The sequence below is a fragment of the Trichoplax adhaerens genome, genomic scaffold (assembly GCF_000150275.1).
Source record: "Trichoplax adhaerens TRIADscaffold_3 genomic scaffold, whole genome shotgun sequence".
Classification (NCBI taxonomy): Eukaryota; Metazoa; Placozoa; class Uniplacotomia; order Trichoplacea; family Trichoplacidae; genus Trichoplax; species Trichoplax adhaerens.
In genome coordinates, this window is record NW_002060945.1 from 2,920,939 (window position 1) to 2,944,157 (window position 23,219).

The following is a 23,219-nucleotide window of genomic DNA, read 5'->3' on the forward strand; positions in this document are numbered from 1 at the left end:
CGTACTATCTTCTGTATAGATTAATAGTAAAACAGAGGAGAAACATCATAGAAAAAGGATTACATTCAGCTATAATTTACATTATTATAACAAACTAGGATTAAAGTCAGTTCTTAAAACTATGAGCATAGACGTATTAGTTAGTATGATTGATACTTTGAAATACGTGAGTAATACCTAACAAGATTTAACTTAAACGTGTAATTCTAGACGTTATACGGTGTATTAAAAGAAACTAATATAACTGTAAAGGCAAATAAATGAATCCTAAATTTTATAGCGTCATATAGACAGTGATGCTATGACATTGTTCCCGGTCAAAGGTAATCATGTTGCTCATGGCATCGAAACACCCCTAAAATATGACTAATTATTACGTTAATTATTAAAAGACTATTAACAATGTGACATAGCAAAACAAAAAATGATCGATTCTCAAATTGAATAGCATTCTGATCAACGATAGCCATGCAAAATCAATTATATGCGCTTAAGATGGGCTTTTTATTCTTTATTCCTAAATTATTAGGGATATTGAACAGTATTAAAAAATAACTGCGATTATTCAATCGACGGTATCACCATGAATACGATTGATTACTAAAAACAACAAATCTGACGATATTTTAATTACATTCAAATAAGCACGACAATTTACATGCAGAGCAAATTCAGAGCTATTGTGCATCCAAAGGGAAAGAAATTTAAATTACCTGTATACGATACCGTACTTCAAGGCCTCTGAACTCTTATGTAAAAATATGTTGGGATATACAACTACGCGAGTTATAAATAACATGCCAACTTCGCTCTGATAAATCATTCTATCAATTTTAGTTGTGGTACAAAAATCAATTCTAATACTCAGGCGATATTATAAAGGTGATCGCAAAGCAACATTGTTGAGCTCCCGTTATGACTCTATCTCAATTGCTAATTTTAAAACAATGATCATCAAATAAAATCAATCCAGATCTTCATTCTATTACTGATAATACTCTGAATGGTTGCATTCATTTTTCAATCTAACGTAAAAGTGATTCTAAATACTAAATTACAGAATAAAAGAAATCAAATATGGCTTAAACACTCTCAGTATCGGCTTTTAATGTAATACTGTTTGTTCCTATCGTACAAATAAATGTAGTCAAAATAGACTCATGCCTGGTCTGTATGCATAATTAATAATGATTTGAAAGCTTAGAATTTTAACTTACGCAAAAAATGGAAAAGGCATTATTAAGAGACCGTCATAATGCTATAACGAAAATAACAAGGTTAACCAAATCCGCATTACTTATTTTATTCGCACTCATAACTTTAATTGTGATTATACAATTATAATAACTATCACATAATTACATTTAATAAATCACTAGCTAGATTGACTTATACGCTATAACTAATATTATTCATTATTATTTCATCTATCAACATGCTTATCCAATTTAAATATCTTCTTCTAACGCATATTCTAATTATTGTTAGTTTTAATACTGGTCATATAGCCAAAACTTATTCTAGATCGGCAAGTATCATTAACGAAACTCGCTATTTTATCGAAGTACTATGCAAAGAGTAGATCAAAATCTCTATTCCACCATACATTTAATCTCTAATCTTAGAACCTGCCCCTTAACAAATTTATTAATTCTACACGAGACCTATATATAGTTAACATCATTCTTAGTCTGAGTTTAATCGAAATACCATTATTATAAAGGTGAAGAACCTTCTCTATCAGATCTTTTAGGCACTGGTTTCAGTAATTTTCTCATAACTCGAAAAGTTGGATAATTCGTCCTCCAGATCAACATATACAGCTAATAAAACACGCACTTTCATTGGAGCACCACACTAATATTAATTAAAATCTCTTTCTATCGATACCAGATTGATAAATAATTAAATAATTACTTAGCTTATCCCAATAGATATAAAGAGACTAAAACGCTTAAAAAAATATTCGTCTACTTGCATAAATGAAATTCAATGGCTCCATAAATTTGAATAGTAACCCGATGCTATATTGAATCTCTCAGCTCCGCACCTTACTTGATTTTGTTAATTGAATAATGACAATCTCAATTCCGTGGGAAAGGAGAATGTTATGTACTTTTCCATCTTAACATAGCATTATTCAAAAAGTATTATGTTATTAGCAATAGAAAGCTTGGTGATTCTATAAAGTTAATATTAATCTTTGATCAAAATTAGATTAAAAGTAGATTAAAGCTTCTAATCATTCGAAAATTCCTCGATTTTGTTAATGTGAATTTTTCTCGTCTTCGTGTTGAGAAAATTATCAATCATTCACGTTATCATTTCAATGTCCATATAACCGGCTATAAATTGATTAGTCACTCTACCAGAATGAAAGAATGATATCCGTATTCTATTTAAATCATTCTAATCATTTCTGACATGGAATTTAATGAGAGAAAATATAGATAAGCATCCTGTCGCTATTTTTCCGATAAGGAACGTCAATAATTGTATGAATAGGATCATTTTCAATTCGTCTACTGTCTGTTTGATAAGGCGAAAAATAGACACAGAACCTGGGTATAATGATCAAACCAGTTATGAATAAGATGAAAATCCATTTTTAAAATCATCGATAGACATCTACAGCCATAAAATCCTCTAATAAATGTAGTTAAAATTCAAAAGATATCATGTTGATATTGCTAATAAAAAAGTAAACTAACAGCAGGTGCAATTTTCTCTCTTTTGACTTGCTTTACTCTTTATTGGCGTACAATTGGCAATGCCAAGAAAAACTGTATTATCGTTTCTATCTTAAAATAATAGTAAAAAATAACAATAAAATTAAAAGAAATAAGAAAATGGATATTAACCAATAATTTGAATTAATTATATAACAATCACAGAATGAGTATGATTGAATAAATGAATCAATGTATTGATCTATAGATCAATCGAGAGATGATGGAAGGTATAAAAGGTACGACGAATGAACTCGTTTAGCCACTACAATATAAATTATCACCTCCTGCGACTGGCAAATTTTGGGTATTAGACGATATTAAAGAAAGAAGACGACCATCTATTCAAGTCAGAGGATCAATCTATCAGTAATAATCTATGTCTACTAATCCCATAGCAACAGTTTCTCCTCCATCGTCTTTAGCCATGGCAAAAATGAATAACGAAGGAGAATTACCGCCAGGGTATAGCACAAGCAATCGCTATCGATTACAAGTGAATCCTAAAGATGCTCATAACAGTATAGATTCCTCACTTCTCACTTATCAAAACAACATCAACCACAACAATAATATCCACAATCATCATAATAACAATAACAGTAATAATAATAATCATCATCATAATAACAACGATAGCGGCAGCCATGGTAAAAGGCAGCGAAGAGGCAATCATTATAAAAATATCAACCACCATGGAATCATGCATCGTCGGAAAGAAAAAGAACCAGAAATGGTAGAAAGAAGAAATGAACGAGAGAGAATGAGAGTTAGATTAGTCAATGATGCCTTTAAACTGTTACGAAGCCATATACCGGTCGATCCTCGTCAGAAGAAACTTTCAAAGGTCAATACTTTGCGCTTAGCTATCCAATATATAAAATACCTACAACGATTAATTGAAACCAACCCTCAACCCCAGTCATCATGACAATATAATTCGGCTTGCAGTTAAAGAAGTAGCGTGTAAGCTTGGTTTTATTACGTCAATACGCTAAAGTCAGTTATGTAATCCATACTCGTAAAATATTTATCTCAATCAATTAATTTTAACTCTCATCGACTACCTACATGACAGTACGTGTATAATCTTAATAGATTAATCCTATCCTTGCTATACTGAATATATGTACTCTGTCATAATGACACCAATCCCACCATATTTATTTTAATTTAAAAAAAATTAGATTAATGTATTTAGTCGAAATAAATCTAACTAGTTTACGTTAATGGATGATGTTACTTGCGTTTCTACTTAAAGATACCAAATTAATCTTCGGTTTGATATCGTATAGAATTGTATAATTATTAACAAGAAGCCCCAATCAATTCATATCCTTTCATCCAAGTGAATAACTAGCGGTCTAACCTTCAATTATTCAACTCATACTTTTCGATCAAATTATAGTTACCTTAACTCTGTAAATCCCAACATGATTAATTAATACGCTATTCAACAAAGCTTTTTACAATTTAATATGTCACGATCTCTTAATGCTTATAGCCAAATTTTTAGCTAATAAAGTACTCTATTTGCTTCGAAATCAGGGTTTAAGTTAAGGAAATTCTAGGTAATTTAGTACTAAACATATGGATTTCAATGAGCAAAATCAAGCCAATTTCATATCATATCAAAACTTGCCTGTACTGCATTATCAATCACTAATCTTATCTAACACTTAATAGTTTACTATAGAATACGGTATACATAAATATCAATGACAGACGGTAAGACGAAATTATCTACCAAGGTTAATTAAGAACTTCATTTCCATTTTAATATTACTGCAGTATCTAATAAGTTAATATCACCGTAGCATAACGCGTACATACAAAATTTGGTTAAAAAAATGTGTTTCATCTATAGCTAATTTCAATCTTTAAAGTTAATATCCTTAGAGATTAATTATAACAATTAAAAACAGTATTACTGTTATTTATACGTTCATCATTCTACATCATACAAATGATGTTTTTTTTCTAAATTATCTACCAATTAATTTGAACGTATTAGTGCAACATGTAAAATGGTATAATTTCTCACCTTGTTACATGATATGGAATCAATCTGTAAATATACTCCAGTAGCTATGCTACTAATATCTAATTTATCTGCTACTAACTGTTTTGTTAATAAACGATGTTCAAAGACTGTTATAGTTCCAGGTAATGCAAGAGATAACCTCTAAGCTCAATAAAATTAAAATCAATTCACAGCTTAATCTCATAAATTTTCGTATATCTGAAATAAACACTGTTCACAGTCGAATAAGAGTAAGTTTTAAATGGGCTTAAATCGATGTAGAAGATTAGCTTCATTACTATTCTTCTAAATTAATGATTTCTATTACATTAACAATATAGGAACAAACTGTAATGAACTTTCATAAATCTAAATCAGGAAAGAAGTGTGTGATTTTTATATTTTTAATTCATAATTAATATTATTTAGGGAATCTTTCGCATAATAACACGTTGAAAAAAGTTTTATAAAATTGAATCTCTACATAAAATAAAAATTATCCTTTTCAAATTTATTAATTTCAGAGCACTATTGGCATTAGGATATATTCCTATACACCTTACAAACTTCAATCATTGTTAAGTGCTAAAGTTATTTTATTTCTTCCATATTTACCGATATTTATACTATTATTACTATAAATTAGGAGCACTGACATTATAAAATAAAATAAAAGTGTAAGCCCTACAAATTTTATTTGAACAAAACAGTAATATATGGCAAAAAAATTTCACCATCTTCCAAATTTAATTACTAATGATACATCGCCCATGTTTGATAAGTCATACTCGTTAAATTAACTTAACTTAGTATTTCAGATTAATTGTGATCGCTATTCTACCATATTTAACCATCTTATAGTATCTATAAATCAGACATCCATCCTATATAGTATTAAGAAATTTCGGCGTTATAAATATATCACTATTAAGCTCTCAATCTTAACAAGTGAGTATCACTTTACATCCTTAAATTGAACGCCTGGTTTAAATAAATACTATTTTTGTATAAACTTCATAATGAATGGTTTCAAATGGTCACTATCTACAGAATTTAGATTATCTAGATTCTACGACAGCTTTAAAATCGTGAGTTACAATCTTATACCCTTTGTAGTAGCTTCAGCTAATTACAGAAGTAATTGAAGCAAGGTAGCATTAAGAATTAAAATAATTTACTAAGCTTATAAAGTAGTTTGATGATTGCTGAAGATGAAACAGTGTACTTATACTATTCGTTTTACGTGTGTATAAGGCCACAGTAGTCGGCTATATAAGGTGATGTTTTTGTGTAATATTGTCACGGTACGAACTACCGTGAAGAAATAGCTATCTAAATTTGGTTAATATAATATAGTGATAATATATTACAACTAGTTACTTACAATAGGAATTACTCTAATTATAAATGTGTTACAGTAAATTTAATGCTGTGCTGCAATGTGCTCTGAAATGATTCTGTGAATGGACATATTGTAGTCTGACTGTGAAAAATTTGTTAGTAGATGTTCTCACCTAAGTATTTTTATATGATGACTCATGAATGTTAGCTACTGTAGAAGGGTATATAAGCCCGTCAGATAGTTGAATAAAGTAGTTCTCAATTATCTAGTTGAGTTTAACGTAGAATCAAAGGCGTCTAAATTCTTGTGAGGTAGTTAAGGGATACCGAATCCCGGAGACTATGGTAATTTAGAGATTTGTTTTACGTTATCCTTGTCACGAAGCTGGTTTGTGACAAATATCTTAATACAACTGTCAGATAATATGGAATTGTTATCATGGAGACGAAGTTGGTTATCCGGTTTATTTTAGCTGCTTTCGACTGTGAGGGAAGAAAAGTGGATTCTTCTCCTGAAGTTTTTTTATTGATAAACGATACTTAGCTTGAACACGGTGTTTACCTGATCTTGTGTCGTGTTAGAAATTTGCTCAATTTTAATGACTCAGATTTGAGTTAGACGATTGTGAACCTTAGGGGTTGTAAAACCCAAACACTACACCCTTAAATAAAGGAATTTTTCATACTAGATTTAGATGACTCAATACTATCGCTATTCTCATTAAAAGCAATGATAATTATTTAATGCCACCTAAATTCAATAAAAGATCTAAGAGTACCTAATCCTTTTGACTTCGAAAATGATAATCAAGTCCCTATGCTAAATAAATACAGTAAAGCAGAATAAGGATATTTCCGTGTATCCTTTTATTTACCTTTGCAAAGTCTTCTTTTGGTAAGGTATATGTAATAAAGTCGAGCCAATTAAAGTATAATCCATTAATAATATTTATTAGAAATAGCAATCTATTGCTATACTAATTTCAACTACACCAACATATAGAAAGCTGAAAAAATTATATACTCTCCCTTATTTCAGACATGATTTGATTGCGATAGGTGTCCTTTCACCATGTATCGTGTTAGATTTATTCGTCAGAAGTATTTATATTTCTAACTAAAAGAGTTGATTTAATTGACTCAATTGATAATTTACAAGTTCATATTTAGTTTCTAATAACCTAGCAATACTTTTACTGTACCATAAACTCTTTACTGAAGAGTAAGGAATATATAAATAGCAAATCATTGGTTAATTATTTTACTTCTACCAGTAGTGAGCTCTAATTGTGTTAAATACAATGCGATAACATCATCCAGTGGCTATCTATCATGCCTTACAATATATGTAGACTTCTTATTACAACGCAAAGTATCTTCTTTTGAAATATAATAACAAGACTGCGGCTGCTTTCCCTAGCTATACTAATTTCCTGATATAATGTATCTTTACTTTCAATTACAAATCAACGTTAATCTTAGAATTGGCATAATGAATAAACCCTTATTTTCGCGTAAATAATTTCTTAAATAATAATGGTAGGCCGCAAATTATAACCATCATTACTAATAATATAACCTCAAAAGAATCATAACCTTACTCTGCAAGAAAACGATATACGCGTACTTAATATCATTACATCCTTCTACTTATCTTTAAGAAGAATCAATATCGTTTAGTCATCGTGTCTGCATCAGAAGGATCTTTTTAACGATCATCAATAGATAACATTTGAATAATATAAAAGATAAAGAAGCTATAAACATAGTTCAAAAGTAAGTTACGACGATATGAGAGTTGATTAAATTACTTAAATTATTATGCCATATTTCTTAAAATTTAAGTAATTTTCACCCTCTGAGTAATATCATTTATTAACTACTGCCGTAACATGTTAGTATGTTAAAATTTGAAAGATTTGCTGCTAATATATCCATAATCTGTATATGATCAGTTACACGGACAATGAACCAATACGATAGTTTAATCTATCAATTTTAGCTTTACATGAATATGATAATGTTACTGTTGGCTCAATTACCATGCACAAAATGAAGTAAATCGTAGCTTTATATATCACAGGTTCACATATACAATCCAAAGTTTAACGTATTTATTATAATATTCACATGATTATGGTAATCTTATTGTTGACTAAGTTATCATGTACTGTTTATATTACAAGTAGACTAGAGATTGATTGCATTTGTGTCAGCATGAATTTACCTTAACGATGGTCCATGAATAATTGCAATACGGTGAGTCTACGAAACCTCATTCTTATATATAGAAATAATAAAATCTGATTTATTATTAACTCAATTAACTGATATTGATCTTCTAGCTATCTTAAGGTGATTAGCTTCCTTATACAGCAATTTAACCAAAAGATTTTTTATCCATATCACCGTTAAATATTTTTGGACGAGTTGCCATCATTATTTCCAATATTATAATGTTCTCTTGCAGTATAGTGTAAAATTGCATCATTATATTAAAAATTACTTTTAGTGGAGTGTTCAGAAATGTAATCATAACAGTCTTATAGTATCAATAAATATACCCTTACTCTTAGCTACGTAACATTCAAAAAGCAAGGTGAGATCTGTTACGACGTAAAAGTTATTATATATGGTATTAATCATGTAATAAATTGATGAGAATAACATTCGAATAATAATTATTATAATACAATCTGTCGTAACAACACCAAAGCTTCAGTTAAGATAATACTCGTCGTCAGCAAAGGTAACATAATCAAGCATTAATGGACAAGACCCACCTGTAAATGATATATTGGTCCGGATTCAATATTCTAATAATTCAAATTCTGCGAAATAATGTTATGAAATTTTATAAGAGTACTCGCTAAGCCCTATATACACAATGGCCTGAGAAAATTCTTTGAATATATAAAGCAAAATATTTCATGCAAGAGCATAAAGTAACAAAGAAAACAACGACAAGAACTTATCAAACAACTATTGTACCATCTACTCTATATTGTTGGCTAACTATTTCATCTTACTGAATGACCATGTAAAGAAGGCTTTTGAGTGTAAAAAAAAAAAGGATAATGAATTCACTAATTATTTAGGGTTAAAGTCCATATCTGACTGAATAAGCAGTAACGTTACCGCTTCTCCAAAATTTGTGATGTTTTAAAATTAATTGCTTCGTAATTCTAAATCTGATATTTCATGTATTGCTTTCAGGAATGAAAATTGCCTTGAACTTATTAATCCAGGGTTAAATTCCACACTTACAGAATACGCCACAATATGATGACAATTTTAAATGCCTTTACGTTTAACTTTAATTTCACCATATTTACCGATACTTTCTAACTAAAAATTTTACGATTTTAGAGATAGAGTTTCCAAACGATATACTATACGCTTAATTGTGCTAAGCCTAACATTGAATATGTCTAAATGGCATTACTAAAGTACAACCATAGCTCCTATCACGAAGTGAATTCCGTTTAACATTTGATCTATATCACGGTGACGTTTTAGAATCGGATGAGTAGTTACCATGATGTTTAACTACAGAGAAATGTCGTAATTAATCTAGCGTGACAATGTGAAAGCACGACTTAACGACATATTTACGAGTATATCACTCAAGAAGTGATTCTAATTGCTAACCCTCTCGTGAACTAAAATTGTCATTGATCATGATTCTTTACAGCAGAATTAAGTTAGCGATTATGTAGCCCGGATGCAGAAAATGCAAACAATGTAACAGGATGAGTCTGTAGGTAAATATCTACGTAATTAAAGTCCATCTTTAGCTCTTAATCTTGCCATCAAGCAAAATCTGTTTGATACTTAGTGACTGCGATAAACCGTAGTTATAAATTAATCTAGCTATCAGGGAATCTCTATAATGTTATCTAGTGAAATATATAATTTTACTTATATAATGTATTAGGCACTTATACTACTAGAGTTCAACTTTCAAATCTAACCTTATTAAACATTAAATCAGCTTAATATTCGTTATACACACAGTAATGGCTAGGTATTGGGTCGTTCTCTGTAATTATTATAAAATTCGAATATGATAACTAAGGACAAAGGTCCATTATAACATTATCAACAGTAAGATAGAAAAATCGGTATAGCCGAATCGAACTCAATTTTATGCTTCCACATATTTCCAATATTAGGTTCTGATACAGAAAATATAGTATAAAATAATCCAGTATGGTGATTCTAAAGTATTAAATATGTACAACATGAAAATCAAGTCCTAGTTCCTAATTTTATCAAAAATCAATATTTATGATATCCAACTGTTATTATGACAGAATGAAAGACAAATAATATCACTATCATATTTGAATTCACTGATTAGATCAAAGTCCATTTTAACGCTCTCACCATGATTAAAATATGCTGTTATACCTAGATGTGATCACCTTTTTAAAATAGTAGAATTGTGCTTTCATGCACTTTCAACATCAGGTCTGGGAGATTGAAAACATAATTAATTAATTCGTCTGGTTGATTTTAAAGGTTTAGCAAATATTTGCATCACTATAATTTTAACGTTGGCTTACAAACTTTGCATAAATCAAAGCCGGTGCTAAATCAAACATTATTGCTGCCTGTGAGAGTTATATATTAACTTTAGTTATCGCAAGATCTCATTGCAAGAAAGATTAAGCGTATAACTACGAATAAAGGTTAAAGTCCGTTTTAATCTCATCAGTATAACTATGAAACAGCTCAGCTGGCCAATTTATACCCACCTTTTGGCTGTATGCGTATACTGTCGAAGGCCAAATTTCAAAACTTTAATATTTCAAAGTCCAAAGGTTATAGTCCAGCTATTACAAATATGATTACTATCTAGGATTAATCCACTATATTGCTCTATAATTTCATATTAAAACTGACAAATCAATCGAAATTTGTTGGATTTAGAAGAATTATTAATACTAGAAAGATAGCAGCTGATTTTAATTCAAGATCAAATTGATTTTATAAATTGAGGAAACAAACTTTCAAGGATGCAGTTAAATATATTGAAATCAGAAAGTTTAGCTGATCAAATATGATTATCCATGTGTAAGAATAATTAATTAGTGAGCAAATATTAGTCTATATCATATTGAAATTCTGATAAATTAAGAGGATCAAAGTCCAAATCGAAATCATTGTTTGTCTGGAGTATAATTCTAAAGTTAAAGCTTACTTTCATTTATAGTTCCTACCAAGATACTAATTCGCCTTTCTGCTTGGGTCCAAAGTCCACGAGAGAATAATGAGCTAAAAGACTGAGATTTCTGTCTCAATTATTCTTATATACTTGTATATCTCGGCCAAAATAACATGGAAGTAATCTGTAATCGATATCGTCAAAGCGACAATAACACATTGTTATTTCGTAGCCATTACATAGATTAGTACCCACGTAATAACGGCGTGCTATGTCGTTCCTTTAATTGGAACCAGATTGACTAGATAGTCATGCAATGACGCATTCATTGAAGGAATTATCTCGACTTTGACATCAAAGTTCAAAGTACAAAGTAATCAATTTGAATAGCACAACATTCTTGTAAGATCACCTTGAATGAAAATTATACAATCTACTCCGTCTTTACGTTACGTAATTAAAATATTTCAACAACAAATTTATAATTAGAATATTACACAGTTCAATATTTTAGTGTCACGTAGATGATGCGTAACTCATGATCCTATGTTTACAGAACTGTACAGTTAAACGGCTAAATCAATCACCTTATTTTACAGATAAATAAATAATCAGGATATGGCACAAATATCTGTTGGAAGACACGATAGATAAAGGTATACAATATAATAAATCAGAAATGATGTATTTCTACTGAATTTACAGAGTTGTACTTAAATGGATATCAACACAGTCTTATGGTTTTAATGATATTAGACAACTTAAAATGATAAAATATCCACCGCAAAGTTAAAATAAACACGTTACATAGCATAATGAATCAAAATTATATTTTCTTACTCGTATGCCTTCGCAATAAATCAATAAAAGCTTTGTGAATATAAATAGTTTTCTACAATACATATTCCTGCTATCAAAACAATAGTGAATCATGATTATATTTTCTGATCAAGTTTCAGTAGTCATCAAAACACGTTGCCTCTATAATATGTAGCGAAAGACTTTAATAGATATTTGGTTGGAATTTTAGCCCATCCATCTATATTCATCAAAAATGATCAATAGGAAGTTCTATAGACATTTAGATCAATTCCGTCCATAGTTTTCAAGTGTCAGTGAAATCAATACCAGCACTGGTTTAATTTTTTCTTAAATTTAATAAATAACAATAATACAGTAATTGGAACGTAATTAGCTAATTATAATCAACAATCGTCCGTGAGAAAGTCCAAAGTTTGATATTTGTCGTCATCCCTTCTAACTAGATAAAAATCGAAATAAAAAGTTATAATTAGACGATGTCCTAACGGTCATTATGGTTGTTGATTATCTGCTGAGATAAGAAGCATAATATTACGAAAAAAGGTAATAGACAGGCCATAAAAGATAAAAATGTTTCGGAAACTTTGTACATCATTGGCAAAAACAATTCGTAGATGGCATCTTTTATTGATAATTAATTAATCACATAGTCGGTGAATGTCGTTAAAATGAATCTATCTTTGAAATACTTATAATTTATTCCGGCAGCACGTCCAAACTGATTGATAAAACTATATCATATTATGTCATTGTACTGTGGTTCCTAAAAATCAACAATCGAATATCATAATAACTTAATTTAAAATTTAGCATTTCACATTTATCAAATCAAGTAAAATAAAGCAGAGCTTTACTTTATTCTGTTTTGCATAAGGTGTGTGCTAATAATTGCCCTTTATTGCTAAACCAATGTTGATGAAAGAAATCATTGGAACTATGCTACCTTTATCTATATCCAATTGGTTTCAAAGAACTTTTGTTAATTGTAAATTAAATTTTATTTCACGTAAAGTTGAAATATTATTGTATTATGTAGTACAAAATCATTATTTACGTTCGATTAATTCCTTAAAATTACACGTGAAAATTAAATAACAATTTGATTTACTTTTGAATATTAATTTTGAAAGATAATAAAACAACTACTGTTAGCTCACTTGAACTTTGTACTTTGTGTTACAACGGTAATAAGATTCAGTTGTTCGTATATTCAAAATATTCACATATTATATAACAATCGATAGCTCTACTTTTTGACTACTGATTAGTATTGCTTTAAAAAATAATTTATAACCAACACAGTATCGCTTCTCAGTAATTACCTTTAAATATCAAATACCGTAATCAATTATAATATCGCATATGAAATAGTTAAAATTTAACAATATATTCCAGTATTATTTCTACAATTATCTGTTAAGATAATCGAAACTATGTCTATCATGCAGTCTATTGGAGGAACACTACTATTACATATCACAATTAATAATGAAAATGATTTCATTTCATCACTTAAGTGAGGAATATCCCAGGAGATGTGTCGAATCGCGCGCACGAGACAAAATACTGTACATAAAACCTCGAATCAAGCTCATTTTGACTGGGAATAGCTACATTACGTCTACAATTTTTTATCGTCGCTCTTTCTTTATGGCTTATTAGGTGCCAAAAGTGTAAAAATACTATCTATATAAATTGTAATTAGCTTTTAGTACAAGTTTAGGACATGGCTACAGCTACTTTAATTTCTATTTGAAGATGCGAGCTATCTTTATCTCCAATAATATCATTTTAAATATTTCTACATCAGATCAAATCTATGGTATGTTGCTTACTAATATAAAATTTTATTTCCGAAAGCTGCTTGGTTAACTAAAAGAGTGATCAAGTTTCATTCGTAGGTTAATTAGTCAATGCCATCATATTAGGATGAGTTATACGATCTAATTGTCATTATATAGTATTTTGCTGATGTATTTAAAAGTGGACTATAATTCAATAAAAGATGTAGTAATAGTGCTAAGAATGGATTCTATTAGTTAATAACAAAAAACCATAGTGTTTTAGTACAAATTCCATCGAGGCATTATGTTAATTAAGAAATAGAGAGCATGCTTACTATTTTTGTACGTTTGTACAATTATGCCTACCTAGTCCCAAGTGCTAGTTAAGAATAAATTGAATAAACAGCCACTTACTATTTCACAATATTATGCCTTATGGGAGAACATATAAATAGCCAAAAGATATTTACTTGGCAAACGAAGGAAAGAGCTGATATAATATCGTATCTAATATGATCGATATTATCCGTAACTATATCATAGCAGTCGCGGAATGATAGTCCACATCGATAAAAAATAAAATTATCTTTGTACCGTTATTTAATGCCAGTTAAACAGCCCATACTACACCTCCAGCCTAGAATATATCGAGATAGAATCTAGACTAGCCTATTTTTAGCTTAGATAATTTAATTTTAAACCGACGACATTCATTTATTCATCAATGTCAATCATGCCTGATGTTCCAAAGTATTTCATGTTTTACGTACTCCTACTTCACTTGTTAACCTATAGAAATATATAGTACTGTATATCCAATAAAATGCTCCCATAGACGGCTAACCTAAATTGTTAAATCCATCGCATGATTTTGATGCGTGCCAGTGGAAGTTAGCTAATTTGCGAAATGAATGAATGCTTCAACTATCTGATCACTGATGTATTCTGCTGGGAAATCAGTACGGTATTAAATCCACTATTGGTCAGATCCTTTCGTTTAGAAATCATTGATTTATTCCTAGACTCATCAACTATTCGTCTTGTAGTTTCGATTCTACTTTACACCAGTCCGCAGTAAAAATCTTATCTGAAATCAAAACATCAAATCAATCAAAGTGTTGTGTTGTCTTAATACTATTTATTCATCATAATAAATGATAAAAAAGAATTCAAAAGTACGGCCATTTGATGACTCAAAAAATTGTTTAGATAAACAAATGAAATTATACACGAGCTTATCTAGCTAGCGATAACTGCAGCAATAGATATAATAGCATTAACCATATGTTACATAATTCTAATAAAAGAATTTCAAATCTCTACTAATTAAGATTAAAAATACTAAAATTATAATAAGCAGTAAATCTAAAAGCAATGAAGTTCAAATTCTAGAATATGACAAATTAATTAGATTATTAAAAGTCAATGACCAGTTTCAAAGAGTTATTATTTTTACTTTCTGTTAACTTCATACTATTTAAATCGTAATAGCAAGAAATATTAGGTAATGGTCAATATTTAATTTAATCTTGTTATCTTAAATGACATTCAAAATCTAGTCAAATCATATTCGACCGTATTTATAATAGAAACTTAATTAGTGGCAGTATCGTCGGCTAGTAAATCCTTCAAGTGATGGATATAATCGATAGCCATACGTAGTGTCTGAGCTTTCGATAATTTTCTTCGTTTGCCGATCACAGGCACATGCTTTCTGAGTCGAGCAAACCCATCATTCACTCGCTCAACTCGTTTCCTTTCTCTTTCGTTTCTTCGTAAAGTTTTTACAATTTTCGCAGGATTTTCGTATAGTCCACTTACAGAATGTTCCTCGACGCAGTAATAGTTGCCATTTGTACAAATTCCTGGACTTGATGCGCCAGAACTGCAATAAGGATCACCCATAGCAGAACTTGAGCGGCTCGTACTTTCACTAAATTCCTCGACATCTTGGATATCTGAGTGGTAATAGCCATAACAGTTTTCGTTACTCTTCAGCGGCTGTTGATATGATAACGGAAACGATGGCATTACATGGGTTTGAACATGGAAGGCCGCACCTGATTGATAATAATCGCTGCCGGTATGCGCCATCATGTAGAGTTGGATAGGCAAATGAAAATTAAATGAAAATTGGATTGAGAAATATGATCAATAATATCAAACTTGATAAGCACAGTTTGATCTGACAACTATCTGCAAATTCATCAGTAGTTAATGATCGCCTTAAATACTATCGGATATCGTCCATGTGCTAGCTTAATCATAAAGGATATGTGACAAATAGCATGCAATTGTTATTTACAAACACTGATTGTCCGCAATTTTACTGTCTATGTGGCAGGTTGATATTTGACGTAATTAAATTAGACAAATACTTGTTCCGTTAAATAGAAACAATTCTCATCGTTTTGTTAATATTCCCATACTTTCACAGTCTTATTGTCAGTATAAGACAAAATATGCCTATTTTCCTTAATAGAATGAAATTGGACTTTGATAGCAAATACAAAATTTGAACTTTGTTATCAGTTATTTTGGACTTTGATCACTTAGATTCAAAGGAAGTACAAGACATGTTGCTCTCCTTGAATTTAGTGAATGGTAGCGCGGTAAAATTTTCAAGAAGTTGTAGTAAATTAATCAATGAATGATCTGTAATTGAAGTAGAAATAATTATGCTGCAGTTACTGTCTACAATTTATCTTGTCCATAGGACAGAAATGGTTCGCTATTACCGGCATTAATTACATCTTTTCAAGTCATAATGGATATTACTATCATATAGTTAAAATAATTTAACGACAAAAGACAAACCACGTATAATACATGCATTTATTAGTGTAAATCTTTTACAAAGATATGTAGCGCTATAGTAAAATTCTTTACTAGTAGGTTGAAAACTTACACGTGGATGTCGGAAAATTTTATAGCCTTTACATTATAAGCAATGCAACTTGTCGGCTTTTACTATTATATATATAAAGCTATTAAATATATTAGCAAGTATGCTCTAATGTGTCTCCATGTCAATAAAAGTATTATATTTTTAGCGAAGTAGATTTCAGGTAGTATTTATGGCGCGAATTATCGCGAAATCTGTAAAATGTAGAATTTCCAAAGCCATCATTGCATGTTATTAGTGTAATTACATCAATACGAGTAAGGGTGTGTAATCCGACTTGAATCTTGTAATTGCTAGCAAAAAAATTCCATATTACGGTACATCTTTTAACAAAAGTGCGGATTAAGTCTTACACTACATAGATTGGTATCGTGTGCAAAATAAAATTATCATTTCCTTTAGTAAAGTCAGCTCAGCGATGAGAAATATCAATGAAGAGGATTCATCCTAGCAATTTATAATAAGGCTGCTGTCCCCTTTAATCCTTCAATGAAGGAAATCATTCACATAGCCATGAATCTATGAAGATCTACAAGCCATACATTGGAGTCGGTAGTAGAAAACTAAATGTTCAACGCTAACGAAGAAAGGTGTGCCCGGTAGTCCTTAAATTAATTCTACCATATCAGCTATTTGCCTTTGAATCGTTAAACTACAATTTTATTACTTGACAAAGTAGTCTTCAATGTTGTTTTATCATTCACTGGAAATATACAGCTACGTTATAGTCATAGTAAAAATTTCTGGAATGTTCTTTAATTACTGTTTCACTTATTCATTATACATCTAGAATTTCAATATACAGTAACCAGTTAGTTTACAGAGTTTCTATCAATCATTTCATAATGAACCCAGTGTCTTGAAATATCCTTACGTATACAGTATAGTAGCCCTTCATCTAAATGATCTAATCGATCAGTTAATTTTTTCCATAATTTTATAACGCTCACTGATAATACCACATATTACAAGCAGAAAATCCTGCTTTTGCCTAAGGATGATTCTAAATGTTTACCTAGTAATACTCTAATAAATTAGAGCTTGCTGTACAGTGTACAATGGCAGATACTGCTTGAAAAGCAAGTGCTTGTAGCCGCTCATGAGACGGGGTTTTACTGTTTGTACAGTATTCTTAAATCGATACAAAATAATGTTATTATAATTGCATATTAAGCTCTATCTTACCTTTTCCTGATATCATAGCCTTATCTAAGCATCACCAAAGTTTTATTGGCAAACAAACTAAATCTAAAGCACAGTTACACTGTGATGCTGTATTACACATTACTGTACTACAGTATGTAATCCAGAATACTGTAAGTTATTTCTTGCTGATAATAATAATTAATCATTACTGTATAATCTTATCAATTTAGATAAAAGTATGTGATAAATACCCTATGTTACTATCTGGTAGTGCAAGTATTCCTATAGAAGTTCCTGGGTTAATGTATGTTCTCTCGGATTACTGAGTAGAGAAGGATGGCAAAATGGATTTCACTTGATACTAAAGATACCCTCATCAAAATTCATTACAAAGTACTGAAGATCAAATAATACAAGCAAACGCTTACGTAGAATTCACGAATACTTACAACTTACTATATTAGCCAATAAATAGATCACACATGACCCTACAACTTGCAGGTATCTTATTATAGTCGTCCTACAAAAAAATATTGCAACTTGGGGGTCTAAGCCAAAATTATTAGTTATCTTCTAAATTCCATTTCAAGTTAAACTAAAATCTATTTAAAAAAATCATCGTACTGTACAGTATCAGACTTGAACTACCATTTCCAAGCTCTTCCGTTGTAGTAGCGAAAGAGATCGACTGTACTGTATATTAATTTTAGAAGTCCATAGTTTAATGCAAGTTAGCAAATAAAAGTATGCGAAATGCTTCTGGTTAAACCTCCACAACAACTTATAACTTCATAAGGTAAATCAGGAGTCTCCGATGTAATAACTTGTTATGATACTGTCATGTCAAATTTTTCATTCCAGAAAATCAGTAAAAGTACAGGTCTGTTCAGTTTTGTACATACGTATAGATCAGAGATCCTTTATTTTAAATTTGGGGAAATTTTTAACCGTAAATACCTGACACTGGAAGTGTCGTCCTGAATATCTACAATTTCGTAGGAAATATTTTTAAATGTATGTTGATTGCACGTAGCAAGATCACAGATGCTGGATCAATTTCGGTGTGCGTGTTACCGACCCGTGCATTACGTAAGACTATATATCGTTGGATTATCAGGAACTTGATTAGATACGTTGTAATCAATTTACATTTTGTTCTTCCACATTGTGTAAAAATATTTCGAAGGATAATTAAAATAAATTATTGGATCTAATCCTGTTTATTTTAGAAAATGCAAGCCCAATTTCCATCGATGGCATTCGTCATTCGTATGTAGGTAGCAAAGTCTGATAATTCGTAAAGTACCCACTAGCTAATGCACAAACAAGAAACAAAGTTTCAGCTGTAGTGTTTATTTGCAAAATGTGCTGATTTCTTTCTTATCTGCGTTGTAAAATACTGCACAGATATTGATAATCTCAGTTTCTTGATAAGCGGTAGCGTACCCTAGCTAAAGATCCGATTTGACCAAAATCTTTACCTGTTTCTTGCCACTGTGGCACCATCGAAGTTTTCACGTACGGTACAGCGCGATACAGTACGGTTCTGTATTAAAAAATACCGTGATGACAGAACATTGATCGAGTTTTCTTCTATTCTTTATCTTGATGCACAAGTACGTAGCTAGTGTCTTTTAGGGGAATACATTAATCTCTCACTAAAGTTTAATAGTGCAGTGGTAGAGTAATACTACAGTACTATCTTGGCGGAGATTTAACGTTTTCACGATCTTCTTTGCTTACTGTTTATCCAACGTTCTTGTTACGGTCGTAGCTATGATCGAATGGGCAAAGATTGCAATTGCAATATCAATTCCGCAAATTGGCAGCTACGTGAGTAACCATGTTGCTATTAGCATCGACAATTCTTGGTACAGGAACTTGAAAAAGCCGCATATGTTCAATACTCCTTCTTGGATAATCTCACCGTTCCAGATAACAACCTATTCCGCTACAGGATATGCGTCTTACCTTGTATTGCGGGGCATGGACAACTTTGGCGATGGCGCAGCCATTGCTTTGACTTTTTACGGAGCTTCTTTGGCACTCAATTTTACTTGGCTTCCGCTTTGCTATCAAACGAAAAATCTAGGACTTGTAAGACTATAGGATTGAAGCATCAGTAGGATATTTTAATAGTAATAGAATGTGCAATAATTTAATTTGTTTTATAGCTCAGCAAATGTATACGATCATACAGTAACTGCTGTAATTCGACAGTGGACTGCTTGACAGTTAATGTACTCATTATTATTACTAATTGAATTAAAGCAAAGGGCTTTATGATATTTACCAAAGATACTCAGGAATGTAGAGTAGAGTATGATCCTGTCTACAAAATATCTTTGGCCTGAAAACTGTACTGTATACATTTCATTGCGAAACTATTAGACCATAGTAGCAATAAATCTCTACCATAAAGTACGTACGTATTCCTGTTTATTTTTCCGGAATTTTTTACTCCGTAACCTTTCAAGTCCAACCCGTACTCATCGCACCTTTTAGAACCCTACTGTACTAGACAGACTACACCAGAGAGTGTACTGGACACTATTGCAAAATGTAGCATAATTCTCTTACTCTTTTATGTGCATAATTTTAATTCTATGCTGTTTTAAATTAAAGGCTACAGTTGGTGCACTAGCCACTTGGGGTTGCGCTATCCAATGTGTCCGTCGTTTCTATCCGATCAGTATCACAGCTGGACGATTAACCATTCCGTATCTTGCATGGCTATCCTATAAAGCTATCTTTAATATCGCCGTTTGGTGGCATAACTCTAAAGGGGAAGAAATAGAATGACTACAGACTACAAATCCTTGAACATGTAATCTTTAACCATGTCTTTAACAATAAAATCATTAGAGGCATTGAAGATTCTTTTTTGACTTCTGGCTTAACAATTCGTGGATCAATGTAACGCACCCGATGTCAAAGTCTAAATAATTTCACCATTGTAGTTTAAAACTATTCAATTATATGATTATATTTATTATCTGTAAATGTCGGTGTGGTGTTTACATCTATTTCTGTTGCGTTAAACTCAATAGCTTGTGCACACTATATGAAGATATAAAGTATAAATTTTATCAAAATTAGCCAAGCTTTAGCGATATCATATTCTATTAAGTACTATGAATTTATCAGTTATCATAAGACTTGAACTGTATAGGTAATAAAATTTTGCATTTCCGTTCATGATTGTTGCGCTTTGCTATTTTTAATAATAATTTTTAACCCTGTGGGTAATGTATAATCAATGTTATAACATCGTGCAGCATTGAGTATAGATCGTCGAGACATGCAATCGCTAATAGTCTAAGCTGATGAATGCTATATAGCCTCACGGTTCATATATTAACTTGACTGATAATTATAACTATTGTTAATGCAATATTCCGAGCATACGTTTACAACTAGTCGGGCTGCTATTGTGGTATCATTAATTAGCCCAACAAATCACAAGAAGCATTTTCTGGTAATCTTATAGAACTACAGTGAGAACTGCGGAGCTGTACTCAAAGAAAAGGCTACGATCGATGGTTTTAAGAAATTATAGGGCTTGCAGAGATCAGAATTCTACCCAGAACCTATATATATATACACTTACCACATACCTCTGTTTGTCAAGCTAGGACTAAACCAAATGCAATTCGGTATGAATATTGACATTGATTAGTATGACGTCTAAGTAAACATTTGAAGAACGCTATAAATTAAATTACATCTTATTCTGCTTAGCGTCATCTACTGTATTACAAATTGACCTTTTCAGAATAAAAGGTCACGGGTTATACCATCGTACAGTAAGTACTACCTACTGTTAAGGACTACGTCTCATATAATCACTCCTAATCAGCGGATGTACATTTTGAACAACATGTTGCGGTACCGAATCGTCTGAGATGTATTTTACGCGTATTTAGTTCCCTACTTAGCTATTGCATGCGTTAGCTTAAGTAGATAGGAAGCGAATGGATGTATCTCCCTTATAGTAATCCCTACTAAGTTTTATTGCACTTGCACTTTTAATGAATCACGCAGTATTTTTCAAATTGTGAATCAATAATACCAGATCAGTTTATATGAAATGTGATTCAAGTACGATCAGTGAATTAAAATTCGGTTATCTTCAACATGTTTATTTTAACGATTTCAAGACGTCAATAATTGTGAAATATCCTCAGCATAGTGTAGCAAACCTTAGACGCATGATAGTATTAAACCTACAGAATCGTAATACGAAACAAAAGCGTACAGTACGGCAGTAGCCGTTTTTACAAAACAGATCAGCCTATAGCCACTTACGAATTTATACTAAGCAGGTAATTCGACAATTAGGAACGATAGTAGCATGCTACATTTTATAATCTACTTATAGCGATGAAACCGAACATTTGAAATCATAAAAAAACTTCTACCATTTATTAGTACTAAATATTACCATAAGCGTATTACTATACAGCATACGTTAAAAATTTGCCTTGTGCAGTCTTCAGGTACGGAAAAGGACCAAGTAATGTAGAAGCATCCTATTAAAAATTAGAACTCATCGTACCTATTCATTGCATAGAGAGTAAAATTTAACGATGTTGCAATTGATAACCATATCAAGTAAGGGAATAGAAGCAATGAAGAGAGTCGATTGAACTTCCAAAACAAGAACATGAGAGTAATAACAACGGCCACAAGCATTATTATTATGATTGCACCCTAAAAAAAATCGCAAAAAAATTGGTCATAAGCATGCTACCTACCTCTAGGGCAAAGATGCTTAATTTTTTCTACTGATATTATAATGATAAACTGATGCGAAACGATTCTTTCAGCAACAATAATAATTATATCATAGCAAAGCTAATGTATTATATCACTGCACTATGAACGTTGTTGTAGGTTTAGACAATAAAAGCGTAATTTTCTATAGCGAAAATTAATTTATTCTTACTCCTTCCAGAGATCTGCCATTAAAAAATACCGGAGTCCACGTCAAATTTAAGAGCAAATTAAAGAAGTACACCCTTAAACTTAATCCTGCTTTCCCCGTAAATCCATCTCCATCACGCCAAACTAAGAAAGCTGCAAGCCCCATCGTACAATATAAGTAAGTCCATACTGGTGTAAATGCTGCGTTCGGAGGAGTGAACCCTGGTTTCTTCAGTTGTCCATACCAACCCCCTCGACCAACATCACTAAAAAGTGCTGGTATAACGCCGGCTAAGTTGGCACTAACGACAAAGAGGATTAATTGCCACCAGTAGACCAAGATTTTAGTTCGAAGATAATCTACAACACTCAT

General features: G+C 31.2%; 3 protein-coding genes across 3 annotated transcripts; 1 reads left to right on the plus strand and 2 right to left on the minus strand.

Moving 5' to 3' along the window:
* Positions 1 to 15,462: 15,462 nt before the first annotated feature.
* On the minus strand, positions 15,463 to 15,963 carry TRIADDRAFT_54312 (uncharacterized protein; the record flags this gene model as incomplete). Its single annotated transcript, XM_002110863.1, has 1 exon — positions 15,463 to 15,963. One exon carries the CDS (start codon positions 15,961 to 15,963, stop codon positions 15,463 to 15,465), a length of 501 nt encoding a protein of 166 aa, XP_002110899.1.
* A 3,733-nt stretch (positions 15,964 to 19,696) lies between these two features.
* TRIADDRAFT_22860 (uncharacterized protein) lies at positions 19,697 to 20,722 on the plus strand (the record flags this gene model as incomplete). Its single annotated transcript, XM_002110346.1, has 2 exons — positions 19,697 to 20,017; positions 20,546 to 20,722. The coding sequence occupies 2 exons, from the start codon at positions 19,697 to 19,699 to the stop codon at positions 20,720 to 20,722; spliced, it is 498 nt and encodes a 165-aa protein (XP_002110382.1).
* A 1,599-nt stretch (positions 20,723 to 22,321) lies between these two features.
* On the minus strand, positions 22,322 to 23,219 carry TRIADDRAFT_37351 (expressed hypothetical protein; the record flags this gene model as incomplete). Its single annotated transcript, XM_002110864.1, has 2 exons — positions 22,322 to 22,633; positions 22,869 to 23,219. The coding sequence occupies 2 exons, from the start codon at positions 23,217 to 23,219 to the stop codon at positions 22,463 to 22,465; spliced, it is 522 nt and encodes a 173-aa protein (XP_002110900.1). The 3' UTR covers positions 22,322 to 22,462.